Consider the following 23450-nt stretch of genomic DNA (forward strand, 5'->3'; position numbering starts at 1 on the left):
TGCTGAAAGCTTTTATTAAGTCATATAGTTGTACTCTGAGTATAATTTCTAAGAAAAGAATGTCAAGTTGGTAACATAACTAACCAGCCCAGGGCAAGTGGTGCATTAGTTCACAGAACAGTCTTTTTGACTTGCCCTCCAAACTAAAGACTTTCAGATCGAGGTCCACAGCCTTCCAAATTGAAGACACCAGCTAGAAAGAGCACAGCATCAGACATCAAAGAGAAAAAACTGTTTTACTCGTCCCAGACTTTCCCTGAGTCTGGGTTATGGATTAGGTATAAAATCAGCCTTTGGTTTCAACACGTACAAAGCAGAGGAGATACAGCAGTGAACAAAACACTGTCCCTGCCACTACAAACTAGAGCGAGTCAATTGGAAAGCATAATTTTACCATAAACTATGACCAAGAAAGCACAGTTCCTTAGAACACCTAACTCAGGACCAAGGAAGGCTTCTGGTGTGAGGGGAGGTGGGGAGGGTTGGAAATACCTTATTTGATTTTGCAAAACAGCAGCCCTCCAAAATGACCTTCTCAGCTTTAATTTTTCTACTAAATGTAGTAGCCACTACTCTCTCATCATGTGAGTAATATTAATTACCCACTTTTCTCAATTGGGCACTTGGAGAAATAGGAAGCCATTTTAAGAGAGAAGAGTACAGAGTTGCCTCATCCAGGAATCTTTAGCCATTTCAGTGTCTTGGGTTCAGCTGCATCAGGTTAGTAGCTGTCTCATATGTCATGGCCCCTGTGCTCGCCAGCACAGTGACTCCTAAACAGGAGGGAAGAAGGGAGTCATTTGGGCTGCTCAGACTTGGGTCCACCTCGGAGAGCCTGGAGGCTTAGCCTCCTCCTGCCGTTGCTTCTCACTGCCACATGGTGTCACTGTTGACAGGGATTCCTACACAGTCCATCAAGCCCTGTGGTACTGCAGATCCAGGTTCCCAGGCTGGCCGCCATGGATCTTCCAAGAGGATGATCTGCTTGGTCCAGCTTGGTCAGGGCTTGGTCTAGCTCGGGTGATGCCTTGCATGGGTTTCCAGGGTGACAGTTCTTAGAGCTGGGTACTTTGGATTAGCTGTTCCCCAAGGGTCCTCAGATTTGGGTAGGCCCTTCCCCTTGTAGATTTGGAACCTCTGTCTCCCTTCCCAGGGATTCACACAATGAGGGGTCAGGAGGCCCCTCCCAGTCAATTCTTACAGCACAAAGGGTCTCATTACATTTCTTTTCCAGAGTATAGAGCTGGTCTCTGCCCTTCCTTCTAAGGAGGGAATTAGAAGGATTCTGCCATCCTCTCCAGGAGGCTCCACCCCCTAAAAGGCTTTGATCACACTCTTCTAAACAACGGAGCAACTGGCTCACACTTAACTATAGCGACGCTGATTATCTCCAGGAGATGAAAACTATCTTTAATACTCCAAAAGCTTATCCTCTTAGGAAAGTCAAGGTGACTTTCTTTTAGGCCTGAGAAAATACAAATCTTCAGTGGGGCTTCTTACTATAGGGATAATAGTAGTGATAACCTATTATAGGATTCCATTTGGAAAGAAATGACGTAGTACTTGTCAAAACACTAGCATACTTCAATTAAAAAATTTTAAAAAACACCAGCATGGTGTCATATACATGTGTTCACAAGTATTAGCTTTTATCACATGCAGGCGGTAATCATTCCCACAATTATAATAAACTGAAAGCAAGAGTCAAAAAATCTGTGGCAGCCATTGAGGGCCATCAGAAGTCATACACACCAGCTGTTGGGAAAACTGGACAGTTGCATGTAAATCAGTGAGGTTAGAACACTCACTCACACCATACACAAAAATAAACTCAAAATGGCTTAAAGACCTAAAGACAAGATACTATAAACCTTAGACGAAAACATAGGCAAAACATTACCTGACAGAAATCTCAGCAATGTTCTCCTAGGGCAGTCTACTCAGGCAACAGAAATAAAAGCAAAAATAAACAAATGAGACCTAATTAAACTTAGAAGCTTTTGTATAGCAAAGGAAACCGTAAGCAAAACAAAAAGATGACCTATGGAATGGGAGAAAATGTTTGCAAAAGATGAGACTGACAAGGGCTTAATTTCCAGAATATATGAACAGCTCATACAGCTTAATAAGAAAAAAACAAACAACCCAATCCAAAAATAGGCAGAAGATCTAAACAAGCAATTCTCTAGTTAAGACATACAAATGGCCAATAGGCACATGAAAAAATGCTCACTATCACTAATTATCAGAGAAATGCAAATCAAAACTACCACGAGGTATCACCTCACACCAGTCAGAACGGCCATCTTCAGAAGTCACAGAAAATAAATGCTCAAGAGGGTATAGAGAAAAGGGAACCCTCCTACACTGTTGGTGGGAATGTAGTTTGGTGCAGCCATTATGGAAAACAGTATGGAGATTCCTCAAAAGACTAAAAATAGACTTACTATATGATCCAGCAAGCCCACTCCTGGGCCTATATCCAGAGGGAATCAATTCAAAAAGATACCTGCACCCCAATGTTCATAGCAGCACTATTTACAACAGCCAAGACATGGAAACAACTTAAATGTCCATTGACAGATGACTGGACAAAGAAGTTGTGTATATTTATACAATGGAATATTACTGAGCCAAAAAAATAATGCCATTTGCAGTAACATGGATGGACTTGGAGACTGTCATTCTAAGTGAAGTAAGCCAGAAAGAGAAAGAAAAATACCATATGATATCACTTATATGTGGAATTAAAAAAAAAGACAAACTTATTTACAAAACATAAGCAGACTTACAGACATAGAAAATAAACTTATGGTTACCAGGGGGAAGGGGGTGGGAAGGGATAAATTGGGAGTTTGAGATTTGCAGATACTAACTAATATATACAAAATAGATAAACAACAAGTTCATACTGTATAGCACAGGGAAATATATTCAATATATGACAGTAACTTATGGTGAAAAAGAATATGAAAATGAATATCTGTATGTTCATGTATGACTGAAGCATTATGCTGTACATCAGAAACTGACACAACATTGTAAACTGACTATATTTCAATAAAAATATATATACAAAAAAGTGATATATACCATCAATACTTCCTTTCTCTTTTTCCATTGTGTTCTCTCTTCCTCCTTTTCTATTCTGTTTTCTCTTCTTTCCTCCCCCCCACCTTTTTTTGTTCTCTAAGATTTAGGACTACTAGGAGGATACAAATTGTCCCAGTTTGCATCGAGCAGAGGGTGATCCTGGGACACTGGGACATTGGAACATTTCGGTGCTAAAATTGGGAAAGTCTCATGTAAACAGGGACAAGTTGGTCACCCTAACACTGGTATCTCTCAAAGTGTTTCTCAGCCTTGCTGGGGCCTTCTGAATTAAAGAAGCACAAAGCAGTATCATGTTTGCTTATCCCAGGAGCCCAGGTCCTGTAATTCTGAGGAGGACTTGTAAAGAAAGGGAAAAGGTTCAGTTCTGCTCTGAGCTGCATATAAAAAGGACACAACTCACCATGTGTCTCAGCAAAGCTGATGGAAGAAATTCAGAATGGTTCCAGTAAATTTTAAAAATTACACGGAGTCAGAAAAGCATTATTCCAAGGGGTCTAGGATTACTTGAGCTCTGCCTACTGAACTCTTCCTTGTTCAAATCTCACAAATCTTACCCAGGGGAAGATTTTTCATTAGAAAACATTTTCAAAAATTTCTAAATTATGCATTTGGATGTAATGTACACCGTGGTGCCTATAGCTAATACTGTATTGCACATTTGAAAGTTGCTGAGAGTACATCTTAAAAGTTCTCATCACAAGAAAACACTTTTTGTAGCTATGTATGGTGACAGATATTAATTAGACTTATTGTGGTGATCATTTCCCAATATAAGCAAATATCAAATCATTATGTTGTACACCTGAAACTAATATAATGTTTTATGCTAATTATACCTCGATTAAAAAATCTAAATTGTGGCAAAATATACATAACATAAAATTTACCATTTTAAGAGTACAGTTCAATAATATCAACTACATTCACATTGTTGCGTAGCCAATCTCCGGAACTCGTTTTCACTTCGCAAAACTGAAACTCTACCCGTTAAACAACTCCCGATGGGCCCTCCCCCTAGACCCTGGTAACCAGCAGTCTACCTTCTGTCTCTGTGAATTTGACTACTATAAGAACCTCATGTTTGAGGAATCACCCAGTATTTGTCTTTTTGCTACTGGCTTAGAACTTTGTAAAATGACTGGTTAGAATTAGAAGCAGAGAGCCCAGCAATTGGCCCAGGTCTCCTATGTCCTCCCCCAGCTCCCCACCCCCCACTCCTTTTACCAGCACAGTACCTGTGGACACGTGCATCATATTTCTGTGGTCCTGACTCAGTGCATCTCAGCCATCTCACCCAGGGAGTTTTAAAAGTTCTCTTGTCCAGATCCCATCCCAGATCAGTTAAAGTCAAAATCTCAGGGAGTGGAGGCTACTGTCAGAATTGTTTAGAAAATACCCCAGGCGTTTCTAATTTGCAGTGAAGGTATTCACTGCCTAACTGAAGAGCTGAAAGGCAGAATAACAGTTGACAAATCAGAGTTCAGGGTAGATGGTCTTTAAGATCGTTTAAACTCAGAAAGTTTGCAAAATCAACTAGCATCTTGGTAATTCTCAGCCAGCCTTGGTTGCCTTGATTCAGCAACAGCTGTTAAGGAGTTGAGAGGACGCTCTCTGGAGTGTGGCTCCCCCTGCAGTCTACTGCTGTCATGACAACCCTACTTAAAAACCCTCTAGTGGCTGTAACTCCCCTCTCTGTAGGCACCCCTCTCCTGCCACACTGATTTAGCATACACTTCTTAAGAAGGCCCATTTTCCTTTTAAAACACTTATTCAGTGCAAGAGATAATTATATTTGTGTTCAATACATCAATTTCTAAAGACCATGAGATTTGCAAGTAATTCTAAGTTCAAATGAGGGATGTTACAGAAATACAGATTTCAGCTTGATATAAGAAATACTTACCTGAAAACAGAGTGGCTTAATGCAATAAGTTATCTTGTGAAACAGTGGTTCCCTTGACACTGGTGCTATACAAGTGAGTACCACCTGTGAGGAATGCTACATAGTAAGATTCCTAAATTAGAAGGTATTAGGATGATCTAGGAGGCCCTTCTAACTTCAAAACTCCATGAATTTAAAGTCAGACAATTAAAGAATATTCTAAGGTAGAGGAGTGGTTTCTGAGCTAAGAAATGGAGCTCTAGGGTTCTGATTGCTCCAACTTTCAACCACTCCCCCCGTTTACATTTACATTACTACATGTAAACAATCCCAAATGAACACAGGTGAGTCCAATTTTGAGGCCACTTCATTATAGCATGTAAAATTTGGGGATTTCAGGATGATTTATTAGGTTGAATATTTGCATTGTAAAAGAATGATTGATTTTGTAAAATCATGCTTGACTAATAGTTACTTTGAGTATCTAGGTATTGAGTTATGGGTCACTAGTTACTTAGCCAAGGTGCTTGAGTGACTAAAAACTTAATTCTAAAGCTGTCCTTCATATATCTGGAGAAATTTCTCATTTTAAAAGACACATGCCGCCCAATATACATAGCAGGACTATTTATAATAGCTGAGAGATGGAAGCAACCTAAATGTCCATCAACAGATGATTGGATAAAGAACTTGTGGTTGTATATATACACAATGGATTACTACCGAGCCATAAAAAAGAATAAAATAATACCATTTGCAGCAACGTGGATGGATCTGGAGATCATCATACTAAGTAAGCCACAAAGAGAAAGAAAAATACCACATGATATCATTTATATGTGGAATATTAAAAAATGACACAAATGAACTTATTTATCAAACAGAAACAGACTCACAGACATAGAAAACAAACTTACGGTTACCAAAGAGGGAAGGGGAGCAGTAAATTAGGAGTTTGGGATTAGCAGATACAAACTACTATATATTAAATAGATAAACAGCAAGTTCCTACTGTACAGCACAGGGAACTATATTTAATAGCTTGTAATAACCTATAATGAAAAAGAATATATTTATGTATAACTGAATCACTATACTGAACACCAGAAACTGACACAACATTTTAAATCAACTATACTTCAGCAAAAAAAAAGCCACCTTTTTAAGTTCATTTGGAAATAAAAAAAGAGATGCCATTTGAGATGCCATTAGGAAAACAGAACATAATTCACTAACAAGTAGTTAAACATTCCATTGGAAAACATGGAAAACCCCACAATTCAGTGTAAAAACGGCTGCAACTTCTTGAGTGCTGTAATGTATCAATCACTTCAGAAACACCATTTCATTTAACCCTCACATAGGCCTTACAAGGCAATATAGTATTATTTAAATTTTGTAGGTGCAGAAACTGGGTCTCAGGGAGGTTAAGTAATTTATTCAGGGGCATGGTTTCAAGTCCAAGTCTCTCTGATTCGCTCCCTGATACCAAGTTATCCCAATCCACTCCTCTTAGAACAAATTGCTCCCTAACAGCTTGAAGACCGAGTGTGTCTGGGTTAATTTTTGCCCTTAAAACTCAATATCAATTAGTTACCAATGTTTAAAAATTAGATTTCATATGAAAGTCTGGATGTCCTGTCTGTCTCGAGTAATCAGAAGGTCTGGCAGCCTTGCTCCTGCAATCCTGAATGCAGGACTTGAATGCAGACTTGAGTGAGGAGGCGGGATGGGCCCCATCCTTAGCTAGAGCCTGAGATCTTTAGGTTGCTCTGGTCCCCCCGCCCCAACTCTGTGTTGGATCCTCACAAGGCAGCAGAGCGCCAGCTGCCATGTCTCCCTTCCCAGGCAGCTCTCATTATTGTGTATTTATCTGCCTGACACCTATTGGTACTGAATTTGCAAGCTCTGATTTACAATCTGTCTTCCACATCCCTTGACCCAGTTCAGGTCCCAAACACTCTGGTTCTGTTTGAGACAAACAAAACCAGAATGCATCGTTCCCATTGCCCGAGGGCAATTTGGCCTAATGTGTATTCACATTAAAATTTCTACACAAAAGTAATTCTATGATTTCTCTTGTTTCCTCATACATTGGGGCGTTTTGCTTCTGTATTTAATAGCCTGTCTTGCTTTCCTTTCTTCCCACTCTTGGGGGCTAGGTTGGGATGGTGGTGCAGGTTGGGGAGCCTCTAAGTACGTCATGGGGTAGGGGTGGAGTGGTGCTGACCTATGACTGCCCAGCAGCCCAGGACTTCAGGCCTGGGGAGTGGACTGGGTGTGTAACAGGGGGGAGTGAACGTGTCCGCTTCTTTGGAGCTCAGGAAGAACTGGGTCAACTATCATTCAGTGTCTGGGTTCCCACAGACCCCACAGGATCCCTACAGGTTGTCTTCCCAACACGCCCCCTCCTCCCCGTCATAGAATGACACCGACTCAGACAATATGATGCAACCTCATTTTATTAGGAAAGGGTGGTGGGCACTGGAGTGGCACTTTCCAGGGTCAGGGGAGGTGCTGGGGAGGGGTAACAGATTGCCCAGCAACTAGAAGGCACAGCTGCTCTCCACAAAGCGGCGACACTTCATGACCCGCAGGTAGGTCTCAGCCTTGTGCAGGTCCTTCTTGAAGCAGGAGAGCAGCCCGTAGTTTTTGAGCAGCGCGTCATCACTGCGCAAGTTTGTGTCAAACTTGTCGTAGGTTTGCCTGAGGATCTGCCCAGCCCGGGGGCTGCCATCTTCCAGCTCCTGCAAAAGACAGGGAGAGACAGAGAGGCCGAGTCCTTGGGAGTCGCTCCTTCCCTTCCCCTCCACTTCCCACCCTTCCCTCCAGGCTTGGAAAAGAGCAAGGAGGAAGCATTCAAAAGGGGAAATGGGAAAAAGATTTCTCCTGGGTCCAGGCTGGACGCTACAGACAGAGCAGGGCGCCTCTCTCCCCAGCCCACCTTAGCCCCCCACCCCTCGGCTAAGGCAGGAGAGGGCAGGCCTGGGGCCAGATAGGGGACCCACGACGGCCATCCCCACCCGCATCAGGGCCTGGATGCCTTCCTCTAGGTCCTTCAGCTTCTCATAGACGCGGTCCGAGGTGCCAAACACCAGGCTGTTGGTGAAGACCCTGCTGAGGAACTGCACAGGCCCGAGCCAAGACTGGATGAGCAGCAGCGAGAAGCGGAGCAGCTCCACGTCCTGCGGACCGAAGTGGGGGCGGTGGGTGCTGCGGGCTCAGGCCAACCCACCATCCTCCGCCGCCATCCCATCACCCGCCGCCGCCTTGGAGAGAAGGCTGCCCAGGATCCAGTGTGAAGAGATGGGGCAACATTCTTAGGAAGAAGGAGGTCCCTGCTCCTCGGCCGGGCGGCGATGACCACTCACCGATCTCTGCTGGGCCTCGTCCTTGCCTGTGGGGGCCGGGATGGTCTCCGAGAAACAGAAGGCAGCCTGGGCGTTCTGAATGGAGTATCTCTGTCCCTCCGGGATGTAGGTGCGCTCCTGGACAAAGGAACACCCACACCAGATCTGAGCTGGTGCACTGTCCTCCTCACTGCTTTATGCAGAACCCCCCTCGCTCAGTTTATGCTCACCTGACAGCATCTTCACTTGGATAAGATACCCCTGAACTTGTTAGTTTCCTCCCATTATGCAGAGGGGGGTGGGTTCACCCCTTCCTGCCACCCTCCACTAGCACCCATCCCTGAGGAGCTTACAAACTCTTTGTAGGTGTCAGCAGCCAGCTGGTGCAGGTGCTGGGCGCGGAGCACAGCGTTGGCAAACAGGCTGGACAGAGGCATGGCTGGGAAGGCACCCGCCTCCTGAGGCCAGGGCAGGCAGAGCAGGGTGAAAGCCAGGAGCATGGAGGTCCGAGGGCCTAGAGAGACAACCGGAGGGCCAGCGAGGAAGGGGCCCGGAGACCCAGAGGCCTCGTCTCCTGCCAGCCCTCTCTCTGCTCCAAGTGCCTTTCCTTTCTAAAACGTAGCCAAATGTGTGGGCATAGATATCCACGCTCACATTCAGAAGCCCCAAAGGCCAAGGTTAGTGCCCTATCCATCTGCAGGGCCCCCACATCACCCTTCTGTACACATCAAGCCTAAGGGGATTTTAGGGCACTTACCTGCAGCCATCACAGCTGGCGAGCTGTCCACAGGACCCTCAGCGGTTTGGGGAGCTAGGCCCTGGGATCCTGGAATTGGTCCCTGGTGGGCCCTTTTTATGCCCGGGCCTCCTCTCTCTCCCTCTGCCCCCACTTATTTTCTATACATTTATGCATGGGCCGCTGACCGGCCTGTGCTAATGGATAATTTAGAACCTCCTCCCACTCATCCTGTCCCCGCTCCTCCTCTGGGGTCATATCCCCCAGGCTTGTCATCTTCCCCTTGCCCCTGTCACCAGCCCTGAGGTTTGTACACGCAGGGTCCATCTGTGTGAGACACCACCCAATCTGTTCTCTTTTTAAGGGAGAGGTGGTAGAAGGAAGTAACCTGAGTCCAGGTGTGCACTGGCAGGGTGTCATTGTGTGTTGTCCATCAGGGTGAGGAGGGCCCAAGCTGGTCCCCCAAAGAGAGGCTGTGTCAGGATGGATGGAGCTATGCTGACGCTTCCTCGCTCTCTACTGCTCCATTCCCCCTTCTTGCACTGCTCCCCTCCATCCATCAGAGAGAATGTGTGTGCTGGGAAAGGGGGCCACCAATAGCAAGAGATTATGGGGTTTCTGGGCACAGATTCTGCCTTTGCCCCTTCACCATCCTCCTGTCACCTAATCCACCTGAGGCAGCTGGATGCAGTGCTAAGACTGACCACTAGAGGGCTCCAGCCCCGCACATTGCCCTCCCCTCTCCCCAAGCTCAGAGGCTCCCCTAGGACGGTGGGGCTAAGAACCAAAACTGAAGGCATTGCCCCTGCTCCTCGGATCTACCACAGAGATGCAAACTGAGAAGCAGAAATCCCGGGAACAGACATTTCCTGCAAGTGCTTCCTCCCGTAGCCTTGTCACTGTCAGAGAATCTTAAATTTGAGAGTCCTGGAGGGCTTAAGTCTCACTCCCAACATTGGAGCTACGGGCACCCGGAAAGATGCCCTCTCCAGTCATTGTAGCCTCCTCGCAAGATTTCTTCTTCTCCTTTTAATATCTGCATAGAGTTTACCAGATTGTGAAGAGCGTGCCTATGCAATCTCACATTAGACCCTTGTGACCATCTGCAAAGGAGATATTATTTTCACCCCATTTTATAGAGGAGGAAACCAAGGCTCAGAGAGGCTTACTTACACGAGCTACCTCAGCCAAGGCAGCAGATCTCCAAATCCTTGTCCTTTCCATGTTGCAGGATGCTAACTAAGCCCTTTCTTCAAAGCAGACTGAGTAGGGACCACTCTTTTTTTTTTTTTTTAACATCTAAATCCCTCAGGACTCAAGGATCCTGCCGCTAATCAGAAGGGCCCAGATGCCTTATTTTGTCCTCCCTTAGGAGGCAGATTGTTGTGCCTCATTTTCTAGGTGAGGCTGGCCCAGAGACATAGGCTGCATGGTGGAGACCACAGCAGGGCAAGGCTAGAGTCTGGAAGGCTACAGCTGCAGCCGTCCAGCCTCCTGGTGCCCAGGGTTGGGACTTTTTCAACATCTGGAGGGCACCAGCATCAAATTGCCCCCAGAGATAAGAGCAGGAAAGAACACATTCCCCTCCATTTAAACCTTCCACCCCTGGAGTCTAAGAACATTTAGCACTTGATTCTATGAGAAAGCAAAGAAGCAAACCCTTCTAGAGGTGGTTGGTTATGATGTGAAAAGTCACACTCCCATGGTCCAGAACATGAGTGCTTGCATCTTTCGACCTCCCCCTTTTAGGACCAGAAGGTAGAGCTCTCTTTTCTCCCATCATTCCTGAACCATTACCCAAACATGCCCCTGATTTAGTATTTGCTAAGGAGGGTACTGGGACCTGTAGGAACTGTTCCCAGGCAGGACTGTAGGAGGACCAGAGTGAAGTGTCATTAAGATACAGGCTCTGAGGAAGGTGGGGCCACAGGGAAGGTGAGGACGCCCCTTTCCTCTCCTTCCAGCTCCACCAAAGGGGAGGAGCCTGGCAGGAAGTGGAGGAGGGTCTCAGAGCCCCACACAGCCTTCTGCCTCCTCCCCCACTTCTTCCTTCTATGTCACCTGGGGAAAGGGGCACTGAGGTGCAACCCTTCATGACGGGCACCTAGCTAACGGTGGGGGTACTCTCATGGGAACTGTGGACCACGGATGAAGCCTCAGGGTGGAGGGTACAGGAGTCCAAGTTGGGGACTGCTCAAGAGCCACACAAGGTGGGCACCTGTGAGGGGTGGCCAAGGGTCCCTATCAGGCAGCCAAGAACAGGTGGGACCAGCCAGGCGGGGGAGCATCTCCTCTCATCAAACCCATGTCTGTTGACCCCAGAACTAGGTTGGCCCACAGGATTCCGGGAACCCCTGGGATTACACTTTTATAAAAGCTACCATGATGGCAGCCACTGGACCCAAACAGGGAAGAGCTGAAGGTTGTAGGGGTGGATACTGGTGTTCCTTCTCTCTAGTCTTGACTTTTTCAGGGTCTTTAGTGATGGAGACACACACATAATTCACTGCTAGTAGAAGATAAACTTTGAATTAGACTGGGGTTTTCCCTCCAGTGCTAGGGAGTCACCCAGCACAGCCTGGGGCCAGACCCCTAGCTTCTCCAGGCTCAGAGACTGCCCGGCAAAGGCCTCTGCATGGTGGCCAGTGGGGAGAGGCTGTGATCAGCATATCTAGGGTCAGCCTCAAAGGGTTTGGGATGAACCTCCATCATCGTGGAATCCTTGAAATTCAGTGTGTTTAGAAGCCCTTCATATTCCTAAATTTGACCATCTCTGGAGTTCTCTGTACCTACTGTACAAACTCACAGATCTACTCTTGATCCAAAAGTAGCCTCTTTCAGGCTTCCAGAGCCCCTCTGAGGTTCAGGTCCGCGGGGTTTGGGGCCATCTCATTATTGAGAGTCATAACTGCCCTGGTCTTAGTGACAGCGTCAGAGGGACTGGTGGCAGCTCTCTCCAGTCCTCCGTGGGTCACTGGAGGTCCACGCTTCCCACCTCCAGCTCTGGCCTGCCTCCCTTGAGGCCAGAGGCTGGGACTGCCCACGGGATACGTTCCTCCTCTTCTTTGCTTCCAGCATGAGTCTCAGCACCATGTTGATGACAGCACATGGGGTCAGAGCTTTAAAGAATATTATGTGGAGACGTGGAGCTAGGGAAAGGGAGGCAGAGCAAAAGGAAAAACGAAGAATATTATATGGGGATTCCCAAGGGCTTCTCCAGGGGAGGTGGGGAAGGAGTCGATATTTCTGAGTGCTCTCCGTGTGCCAGGCACTCTACTGAGTGATGCGGGGAGGGTGAGGTGCGTTTCATACAAGGGCACTCAGGTTCAAAGGGATAAGAAGTTTGCCTGGAGTCTCCAGCACCTAAGTGATGGCTGCCCAATCTCTAGTCTTCCCACCATGCTGAGCTCTTGAGAAGCCTCATCCAGGAAAGACAGCAGCGCTGCTGAGCATGGACAGAACTATCATTAGTGCAAAGCTAGCACGATTGGATTAAGTCACCACTCAGAAAATGTTTAGTGAAGTTTGGGGGGATTGAACACAAGGAGCTTCAGCCCAGAGTGAGGTCCATAGGCACCGAGAAAAGTGGCAGAAAAAAACACCCCATCGTAGCCCGATTTAATGAAGCAAATCATATCATCCTCCACATTTGTGTTGCACGTTTCAGTGTACATCACATTTTCACTTCCTTTATCTCTTCGGACCCTTGAGTTTGCCAGAGGGTTCAAGTATGGAGGAAGGGCCTTGGAGGGCTCCGGGGCCAGGGGGAAGGATGGGGATGGGCACTCCTGTGGGTTGATGGGGGTGTTGTTTACACTGGGTGAGGATCTCTGAACAATTTAGAAGTGCAAAACAATCTACACAATGGGACCTACGAAGCAATTTCCACTTTGGGGATTATTCCCCAGGGACACAGACCCATTGAAAAAGAAATAATAAGTACCGGGGTGTGTTCAGCAGCCGTGGGAAGTCTGGGGTGTTTTCCTGATTGGGGCCATCAGCTGGAAATAACCTCTGCCTCCTTTTACCTTATTCTGTGGTTGTTTTTGAACATCTTATTCCCCTTACGAGAATGGAAGCTCTTTGAGGATTCATGCCTTTTATCTCTTCATTCATTCACTCATTCTCTTCTTTACAAATTGACTGATTCAACAAGTAGTCATTGTGCCTTTCACGTTCCAGACCTCATCCCAGGCAGATGAGTATACCCCGAGGAACACAGGACACGATCTTTTCTCTGCTAGAGTTTACAGTCTAAGGGAAAGAGAGACAACAGCAAACAAATAAATACCTAATGGTAAAATACGTACAGAAATTTCACATTGTGAAAACTACCCTGAAGGCAACAGTTAAGATATAGTGGTGAGAGCACAGCCCTGGGAATGGGGAGATCTGGTAGCTGGCACCATCTCAGGCCCAGGAACTCAATGAGCATGTGCGGAGTGGATTGAATGGATGGAAGGACAGTGCCAAGGAAAGAACTCAAATAGCCACCCAGCCGGAGACGGCAAGGCAGGGCACGCTGTGTCCAGGTGTTTGCCTCACCGTACAGTGACTTTAACATAACGGGTTTTAAAAAATGGTAATAAAAGTACAGGATCTTGCAATGCACAGCAGTCCATACCTGGACAAGTTCAAATGTAAAATTTAGACAGGGCAGCGTGCACATACTGATTGCGAGGACACACAGGTGTTCACACAGACCCACATCCTGCAGAACCAGAGCCCCAAACAGGACCTCAAGAGGTGTCTGGCCCACCCACTCCTGCCATGTGAGAAAGTGATCTTAGGTCCGAGGGGACAATGCCTTTTTTTTTTTTAAATCTGAAAAGTGCATTAGGCTCTGTCTAAATGTGTTTTAACAAACTACACTGTGAATTCAGGATTTAAGGGTTGTTGATTGTAGAGTCACCTAAGTTTCCGAGTAAAGGCTTCTGGGTGGGAAAGGGCAACTGAGGTGCCCCAGGTGGCAGGTTTGTTGGGTTTTGTTTTTGTTTGCACCTGAGTCAGTGGCTGGTCCCCAGGGCACTGTATCTAGGTGCCGCGTGGAGAGCAGAGACCAATCCAGAAATTTCACGGGTGTAGGCTCTGAATCCAGGTGCTGAGGTGGCCTCCAGGGAGCAGAGTATGCACGGACAAGGATCCCAAGCCCCGTGTTCTGGATGGCCTTTGAGGCCCTCCTCAGGAGACCCGGCCAGGCTGGACACCAGCTGAGGGTCCAGTGCTTCCTGCCAGGACACCAAAACAGGGGCAGCTTTCCGAGTTTTGTTTTGTTTTTTCTCTCAGCTCCGATTCTGCTGGAAAAACAGCCAAACGCTCACTCGGGTCAGAGCACCCCGGCCTAGCAACACCTGCAGCGAGGGGGCCGGAAGTCAAGCTAGAACGGAGGAGGAACCAGCCTGTGCTGACACCAGGGCCCCGAGGGACTGGGCTGGATTCCCCCAGTGGGCAGCCGGCTATGTGCCCACCAAGGGGCCTTGGGGCTGCATTCTGGGAGGAAGAGGGCTGAGGAGAGGCCCAGAGCTGGACTCCTGAAAGGATAGCCCAGTGGCGTGATGTCTTGACCTATTAGGAAGGAGTGGGGCCTTCAGGGCTTTGGGACTTGTGACTGAGGGGAAACTTTGGACATGGCAAAGCTGTCCCAGATTCCCTACAGACTCTTTCTCCTCTAGCTCAAGGAAGGAGGGAGGCAGCTGCGATGTAGTGGAAAGGATGCTGAGTTTGGAGTGAGAAGGTCTGTATGTGACTTCCGGTCAATTATGGTAATAATCTCCCTGGGCCTTGATTTCCTCATTTGTAAAGTGGGGATGGTGCGACCCCCCTTCCAGGGTTATGCTGGGGCTTAAGCAGGATCATATAAAGGAATGTGAAGGTGCTCAGTAAAATCTTATTGGCAGTTAAGGGATGTTCAATACGTAAGTGTTTGGGGGGCCCAGTAAAAGATTTTGGCTCATGTTCTGCATCTTGGTTGTGGTGGTGGTTATACACATCTGAACACGTGCTTTAATTCACTGAGCTGTACACGCAAGAAAACCAAGTCCATTTTACAGTAGGATAATTTTTTTTAGAAGCCAGCCTCTGGTTCAATTTGGGACAAGTTTTATGATTCCAATTTTGTAGATAAAGCAACTTAGATCTGATGTTCCTCGTCTCCACCAGCCTCATCCAGCTTTGTTTCCATGGCCTAAGTCAGTTCTGGGGGCCAGGGACCCAGTGAACAGATGTGGGGGACACCCAGAGTGTGAGCCTCTAAAACAGAACAGACTGGGGTGGGGGTGCTTCCCCATCAAACCATGAAGGCAGTGCCTTTCGGGGGTGTCTGGTGGACGAGGCAGGCCTCTTTGCTCAAGTGATTCTCTGCCAATAGGACTTTGATGCATTAGGGAAAGTGACTTATTCAAAGGTACTAAGTTGTCTTTCAAAAAAAGCCAAGGCCTCCCCAGAATCAAGCAGGGGAGACCCTGCTGGGGGGAGAAGTGATGACTCCCTCCCACCCCCAGCCGGCTGCCCAGGGTCCCTGGTGGAGGTCGAGGACAGAATTAGCGCCACTATGCAAAGCAGCAGGAGAGGAAGGGCTCCAGCTCAGTGGAGGCAGATGCCAAAACAAGCCAGTTTCCTCTGGCAGCCCAGAGACCAGGGAGGGAGCAGGCCTGGCCCCCTTGGCCCAGCCTGGCTCTGAGTGGGCGCTGTTTGCCTCAGAGACTGACTTGAAACCCTGGGCATGGGGGCCTGGGCCACCTGCCCCCTCCACCAAATTCCAAGGAGGAGCTGGTCAAAACAGGTGCTGCGCTCACTGGTCTGGCCTTGGGTCTCCAGCTAAACTGGCAGCACCTTGAGGGCAGGGATTTCTCCTACCCGAATCCAGAGCGTAAATGGCAAAGAGGTGTTCTGGAGTCCCTCCAAGGTCGACAAGAGATGGAGCTCAGCCTGGCTCTGTACATGGAGCTTAACTGCATTTCGGCTCCCAGCTGTGAGCCGCGCCCAGTCACCCCCACAGCTGGCAGGCTGGGGCCCTGATTTGTAGGCCCATAGAGTCCCTTTTGTGGGGACCTTGGGGGGCCTAGGGGGCATCTGATGTGATGCTGGGAATAACCTTTAGTCACCTGACTAAAGCCCCCCAGACTTCACTACACAAAGCCTTTTGCTTTAGGAATCTCTCTCTGACAGCTCTGGGTCAAACTTAAAAAAAAAAAGGCCCAGGCTTGGTGGGGACAGTAGGGTGTGGCAGAGGCAGGGGAAGCCCTACCCGCAGGGAGCTTCTAGTTTAACTGGAGAACAAGGTCTGCACAGGGAATATGGGGCAGTACCTACCCAGAGCTGCAGAGGCTGGGGTCCCAGCGGGGACTGGGCAGGGACTGGGGAGCTTTGGGAGTGCTTCCTGCAGGTGGAGCGCCTTGAAGGACAATAGGATTGGGGTGGCTGGGGGATGGCAGTCTCCTCCAGGGCTGAGACTTGACCTGCAGCACAGGACGCTGGTGCTGCTCATCACCAGCTGAAGGTGATACAGGTTGATGGCATCCGGCCGAGGAGAAGGGCCAGTCCCATCAGCCCTTCCCCATTGCTGGGGACCCAGCAGGGGAAGAAAGCCCATGACCACAGGTCCCAGCTGGGCCTTCAGAGAGAAGCAGCGAGTAAGCCCAGGAGAGGGCCTTTCAAACACCCCATGGGCCCGCGGGCACCCAGACATTTGTGCCCAAACAGATACTGTCATCCACCCCGTCCCCATAGATGTCACAAGCCTGTGTGTGGTTTCTCAAAACACACTGTTTATTCTGTGGGAGAGTGGGCTCAAGGCCAGGAGCCCCCCGGGGCGGCAGAGGGTGGGAGAGAATGGGAAAGGGATGAAGCTCTCGGCGGCCCACCTGCAGCCTTGGTGGGTGGGCCATGGCCCTTCCCAGGCTCTACAGGAAGCCGGTCTCATCTGAGTCCATTTGCAGGTTCCAAACAAGTCTCTGCCTTCCCCGTCCTGAACAGGAATGGATCCCAGCATAGCACCCTCGGAGGGCTGGGTCCAGTCTATCCCCAGAGAACTCCCTGCTCCAAATCACGGCCCTGTGGCCCTTCCAACCCAGTCTCTTTGGCAAGAGCTGGGGACCAGGGGCTGGCGGGGCAGGTGAATCTGGTGGGCCAGTTTGGAGGCTGACTGGGGGAGTCCAGGGAAAAGAGGGTGGGCTGGGAGCCAGGCGGCTCTGAAGCAGTCAGCGAGGGCCCAGCGGGCTGAGCCCAGGGCGTGGAAGGGTGGCCCCTCACTCCTGGCCTGGGTGCTCACCCACCGACCACTTCACCTCCCCTGTCCGCAGAGTCACTATGTCCTCATAAGTGGCTGTCTGGTCAATGTCCAGGCCCTGGAGACAATGGAAGGGAGCTCAGGCCTTGGCCACTCACTGACCATAGCAACAGATGGCGCCCCTGACCACCCCCCACTGCCCTCAGAGCTGCAGGGTCCACCCTGCTCCTTACCTCATAGGTGTGATCTTCCTCCATCCCGGCCTTGCTGTCATCCTGGTAGGGAGAGTGATGGAGAGCAGTGTTATCTTTCCCCACCCATCTACCGCTGGGCCAGGCTGGGATAGGGCCAGGGAGACTGGCCTAGGGTCAGGGGTCAGGGGTCAGGGGTGAGGTGCAAGAACAGCTGATGAATGAAGGCGTGATTGGACAGGTGAGCCAATGGACGGGCTCTGGGGCTGAGGAAACAGAGACCCTGCCCATGTCTGATCTGCCCTGCAGCCGCTTCCCCCGCCCCCACGGTCACCTTGTCCAGCAGCAGGAAGATGGGCACAATGATAAAGAGGATGATGAGCAGGGTCTGGATCATGATGATGGTATCTTTCAGCATGTTCCGCCGATTCATTTGTGCCAAGGTGCTGAACCCTGGGGAAAAGCAGGGCGGGGACGGTGAGGCTGGGGGCCCTCTTTGGGGCCACACCTCTCAGGACTTGCTTCTCAGGGGCTCTCCTGGATGCTCGAGGGCCATGGTCCCTCCCACAGTGTTGCCTCCTACTGGCAGCAGGATGGGCTGGGCTGGGGGTGGGGTGGGGTGGGGTTGGGTACGGATGGCTCCATGTGTACCCCTGTTCTCCTCCCTGGCTTGAAGGCAGGCCCTGCACACACCCATGACCCGAAGCTCCGTGCCACATCCATGCTCTGTCCTCGAGGACTCCTTCCGGCATTCCTTCCTGCAGAAGTAGATGCCGTTGTCCTGAAACTGGATGCCCTGGATGACGAGGGTGGACGTGGAGCCATTAAGGCTATAGGAGATGCGGCCCTCTTCATAAGGAAGTGACTTAGGCTCTGGGTCCGTCTCCTGCTTCCGGAACCAGCTCACACGGTCCATGTCATCCATGGAGTCCATGTAGCACTTGATTTCCACCGTGGAGCCCCGTTTCTTGGCCATGAAACGTGGGTACTGAAGGATCTGGGAACAAGTGCTTCCTGTGGGCACCAAGGCTAGGATCAAAATCCCACTTCTTGACGTCCTGATGGCCAGCCCAACAGTGGGCCCCCACCCTGGGCAGCACTTAACCCTGGCTCAGCGCCCCCTTGTCTGTCCTTGCTTCTCAGGGTGTGGGACAGTCATGAGGCAGAGGTGTAGGGGAGCCGAGCCACATGAGAGGCCACAGGCCAAACCACCAGACCTGCCTCTTCCTGACTGCCTACCCTCCCTATTCGATTTTCCTTTAGAAGGGGTCTGGAACCTTCCGATTCCTTTCTATGCCCATTACAGCAGCCCGATGCAGGCCCGTAGGACAGCCTCCCCCCTGGCCTGGTGCCCTCATCTCTCCTTGCCCTAGGCTGCCTGCACTAGTCTGAAATCCTCAGGGTCACCCCACAAATCCTCGGCCTGGCAATTGAGGACACCCCACCCCCGGGCCTATCTCTCCTCCATCATCTCCCTCTTCCTTCCTGCATAGACTCTTTCCTCTTTTTATTCCTAAACCTTCTTTCTCAGCTTGCCATGCTCTCCCCGCCCACCTGCTCCAAGAACCTCCCTCCTGCCTCGTTCCCAGGCAGTGGTCCCCTAGGAACCCCTGAGCCCTTGCGGCCTGACAGGGCCCCTAAGGGCTGCTGCTGGGGCTGAGCCCAACTCCCCAGCCAGACAGACTGGGCTTCAGTCCTCAGCAAGATTCCCTCTGGCTCTCCCTCCAACCCTGGGGCTAGCCCAGCCCCTCGTGGCTGGGACTGTAGAACTTATGTTTAATGAGGATGACAACTGGAGGAGTGGAGGTTGGAAGGACCTTGGAGCCAGGTCTTACAGAGGGAGACAGCCCCTAAGGAGGCCTGGGGATGGGAGTCCTGGGTGGGAGACCCAGGGGGGACAAGGACACAAGGGGCAGCTGTGGGACAGCCCATGGGACAGTGACTGGCATTGGACACAGACATACTTGTCCCCAGAAGGGGCAGGGGGAGGTGCTGACCTTTGGGATCCCGGTACAGGTCCTTTCTGTCTGACACCAACACCGTCTCACCTGCTGGATGGGAGGAAATGGGCGGGGCCAGTCACTCAGAGTTGGCTGCCCCACCCCTGCTCGCCCTCTCATTCCCAGACCCACTTCCTCCTGCCCGGACATCAGCTTCAAGACCCCTTAGCCCTCCATACCCCTGCTCTGGAGTGGGCTGGGGTCACCAGAAGACCCACCTCCCAGCCCCGTTTCTGCCTTTGACCTTGAGCAGGCGCCAGTTTGAGCCAGGAAGGAAGTTGCAGCTGGAAGGCTCTACTGTCTTCCAGACCAGGGCACCATTTCTGGGACATGCTTGCCCCAGGGGCTGGTTGGGGGCAGCCTCTCCACTGTCTCCCCCATGCGGTGCCCTCGAGGGCTGGGGGTGAACCACACTCTTCTCCCTTCTTCCTCCCAGGCCTAGCCCTTATGCGGTCAGAGCCGCCAACCCCTCACACCCAGCTCAGCCTGACCCGCTCCAGGCGGGAGAGGCCTTGGGGCCACAGACCCCTGAGCCCATCAGCATGGCTGAGACCCACAGACCCGGTCCCCAGGGCTGTCGGAGGGAGACAGGAGGCAGAAAGTGTGAGAGACAGAAGGAGGAGGCTGGAGAGAGCAGGAGACAGAATCAGCGGAAAGCAGCACAGCTAGCAGGCCTGTCTCGGCGGGGCTGTACCTGAAAACAGCAGCAGCAGCAGCACCAGACAGTTGCTGAGCCCTGGAGACAGCGCCGGCCCTGCCATGGTCACCCTCTGTCCCCTACCCCAAGCCGGTGACAACGGAGGCTCCTGGGGGGAAAACGTGTAACTGCTCGGGCTGCAGTCTGTCTCCTCCCCGCCTCCTCCCCACCAGGCCCCTTCCTGCCATGCAAATAGGGACCCAGGGGAGGCACCAGCTCTCCGGGGACCCTGGGGGAGGGCCGGCTGTCTTGTCAGCTGTGCTGCTAAGGCTCAAAGGTCACCCCTGCTTGGGCACTACAGCCGGGGTCCAAGGTGGATGCCCCTGGGAGGCTGGAAACTCCGAGTCTTCCAAGGGAGGTCTGTGCTTCCGTCCCTGTGTCCCCACCCATCCCCATAGTCATGCCTTAGGGCTGGCCAGCCTCCTTCCCAGTCTGGATTCACAGGCACTCAGCTAAATACACATGGGTCCTGTGGTTGAATGTGAGCGCAGCCCCTCTGCCCTGGACCTGCTTGCACCCTGCGAGAAGAGGGGTACCAAGGAAAGATGGTGCAGGAGGGCTGGGGGCTAGCTATGGGCCCAGGCCAGGCACCCAGAGGGGCCCAGCACCCAGCCTTTTGGCTGAAGTGCAGGTGGCTGTGTTGGGGGTTGACAGAGATTTGACCCTGTGGAGGAAAGGGAGCCACAGAGGTTCTTGCACAAGAACAGGCTGAGAGTGGCTGCCACTTGGGAGAAGATTTGGTCCAGGCCCTGGTGAGAGTTCCCCCTCCTTTGCTAGGAGCTGCCAAAGAGGGGTAGACTTAGGTGTAGACGGCTTAGGGAAAACCCACCACTCAGCAATCGGGGACTCCCAGGGAACTGCAGTGTTGCTATTCACGGCTCTAGGGGTCTTGGGTGGAGGACAGGATGCTAGTGTGGGGGAGCCTTCAGGTTCTGTAGCAAAAAGGCTCTCTGGCTTTATCTCACCCATTAGCAGAATGGTGGATGGGACCACAGTGTCCAGGAGCTTATCGAAGCTCAACGTTGTGCCCCTGCCTCTGGATCAGACACAGCCCTGGCCCCTTGGGGGCAAGGAAGGAGGTGCCCTTGTGCAATACACAACCTGCACAGCCACCTGCATAAGGCTTGTACCCCTCAGCCCCACAGCAGAGCCCACTTTTGAGTTTTATGTTTTATGGCAGCCTCTTTACTCTCTCGGCCCCTCACTCTCTCTTCTTCCAATCCCCAGGAGGGGAGGGAAGATGCTCAAATCCTGTGTGTCCTCTGCCTACATCTCATTCTCCTCACCACCCTCCAGTTTTCAAACGGCCTGTGCGGCTGGCAGTTCTGTTTGGTTCAGGGAGACGTGGACCTGCCTCCCATGCCAGGGTCGGTGGTGAGGAAGGCAGAGGTCTGGGTGCTGCCCTCTAGGTCCTGGGCATAGGCCCCACCTGGCACAGCGGGGGCCACCCCTGGGGAGGCACAAGCCAGGACTGGAGCTATGCAAAGTGGGGACGGGAGGGTTAAGTTTTCATCCAAGGAACAGCTTGTTCCCAGCAGTCCCAGACGTTCCTGCTGTTTCCAGATGTTTCAAATGAAGAAAAACATTTCTTTGAAAAGGTGTCAGATGTTCAGTTCACAGAACAAACAGCCCAGGAATATAAACATCACCTGAGGTCAGCTTGGGGACCACAGGCCCCTGGGGCTGGTAGGGGTAGCAGGAGACCCCCCCCCCCAAAGGAATAGGGAAAAATCCAGAGGTTTCTTCCTTTAGCAAAGTAGCTCCTGGTGATGGAGGCCTTGGTTAGCTTTGGGGCTGGTGTCCCCAAAGTGGGGAGGATGACTGGGGAAGGCAGGAGACATGCATGTGTATGTGTGCCTGTACCTCCTCACATGGGTGTGCTGCCCGGGCCATGTGGTGCAGGGCCTGCTCAGGATCTGGTCCTGGGGCCCGGGGTGACTGTAGGGGGCATGGTGGTTGGGGAGGGCAGTTGGCATCCTCCAAACATGAAGCTACCCGCATCCCCCGTGGGCAGGGATGCAGATGTGTCCTTTGGACTTCATTCCCATTCATGCCAGGCAGGGATCTGTTTTCAAGAGGGGGTGGGGACAGTGGGGGCCCCACCGTCTGCAGGGTTATTTGTCACAATTGGGGCCATGCTGTTCCCTCCCCAGTGACAACAGTACTGAGCTCTGTCCGGCGCTCATGACGCCTTTTCTTTCCTGGAACAGGAGGCCTCATAAGCCCACTCACGCCTCTGTCCCTGGCTGCCCTGGGCTGTACGTCCAGGTATCTGGCAGCTCCCACCCCACCTTTCCAGGAAGGCAGCATCAAAATAGGAGATGGCAGTGTAGGGAGAGGGGACAAGGAGCCTGGGGGCTTGGGGAAACAAGAGGGCAGGGACCCCCAGCAATGCTGGGAAGGGTTGGGGAGGGCAGAACCCTAGTCTGGAAAGAAGGGCTCTGTCCTCTGCCCTCCCCCAGCCCTCACTTACTGACCCTGCTCGGCTTGTTGGTACCAGAAGCCTGCAGGCTCAGAAGGATGCAGGTTTGAATCCTGACCCTGCAGGATACCAGCCAGAAAGCCCCGCCAAGTTACCCGGTGGTTCTCAACGAAGGGTGGTCCTGCAGCACCCCGAGAGCATTTGGAAACATGTGAGGGCCATTGCCAAGGTCAAATCCCCAATGGGCATCACTGGCCTTCCTGGGCCAGGGGCACTGAAGGCCCTGCAGTGGGAAGGATGGCATCTCACAAAGCAGCATTTCCCTGCCTCCTGTGCCAATAGCAACCCAGTTACGCAACACCCAGTCTCAACCTCTCAGAGACCAAGTTTCCTCATTTGGGTAAAATAGAAATAACCGTAATAATATCTTCTTCACAGGGTGGTTGTGAGCCTTGAAAGGAACCCTGCACCTGAAGGGCTTGGTGAGGTGCTTGGAAGCACAGTCTACCCTCGGGGGTGTGAGGAGCGCTGATAACTGGGGGCAGGGTCTGATTCTGAAATAGTGGCCCATGTTATCCAGGTTTTCCACCCAGGATTTTGCCTTTTGTCTTCTACCATTCAAGGCTCAGGGGAAGGGTGGGCTGGGGCACCCTCAACTTCTCCCATCCTTGGGGCCAGAGAGGGCACAGGAGAGGTGTGGAGAAGGGGCCTCCCCACCCCAGGGAGGAGAGTGAGCATCCTGGCTGAAGGCACAGAGAACCCTGCGGGGGTCTGGACCCCTCTCGCCCACAGGCAAAGAGAACCGCAGGGTGGGAAGGGGCCTCAAGGACA

General features: G+C 51.2%; 2 protein-coding genes across 3 annotated transcripts; both read right to left on the bottom strand.

The window, feature by feature from the left end:
* Window positions 1-7442: 7442 nt before the first annotated feature.
* On the bottom strand, window positions 7443-9172 carry GH1 (growth hormone 1). The gene is given in 5 exon segments (NM_001287198.1): window positions 7443-7743; window positions 8020-8181; window positions 8368-8484; window positions 8700-8860; window positions 9104-9172. Coding segments are annotated over 5 exon segments (651 nt in total). The 5' UTR covers window positions 9114-9172; the 3' UTR covers window positions 7443-7542.
* Window positions 9173-16865: 7693 nt separating this feature from the next.
* CD79B (CD79b molecule) lies at window positions 16866-20500 on the bottom strand. Of its 2 annotated transcripts, none has more exons than XM_072940079.1 (7): window positions 20411-20500; window positions 20195-20306; window positions 19498-19548; window positions 18194-18514; window positions 17835-17953; window positions 17543-17584; window positions 16866-17427 (listed from the first exon to the last, which is right to left on the bottom strand). In XM_072940079.1, the coding sequence occupies exons 2-7, from the start codon at window positions 20259-20261 to the stop codon at window positions 17329-17331; spliced, it is 699 nt and encodes a 232-aa protein (XP_072796180.1). In that variant the 5' UTR covers window positions 20262-20306; window positions 20411-20500; the 3' UTR covers window positions 16866-17328. The 2 variants fall into 2 exon arrangements, with proteins under 2 accessions (XP_072796180.1, XP_072796179.1); XM_072940078.1 differs by having other exon boundaries at window positions 19498-19551.
* Window positions 20501-23450: the final 2950 nt, after the last annotated feature.

This window comes from Vicugna pacos, chromosome 16 (genome assembly GCF_048564905.1).
Source record: "Vicugna pacos chromosome 16, VicPac4, whole genome shotgun sequence".
In the NCBI taxonomy this organism is placed as follows: domain Eukaryota; kingdom Metazoa; phylum Chordata; class Mammalia; order Artiodactyla; family Camelidae; genus Vicugna; species Vicugna pacos.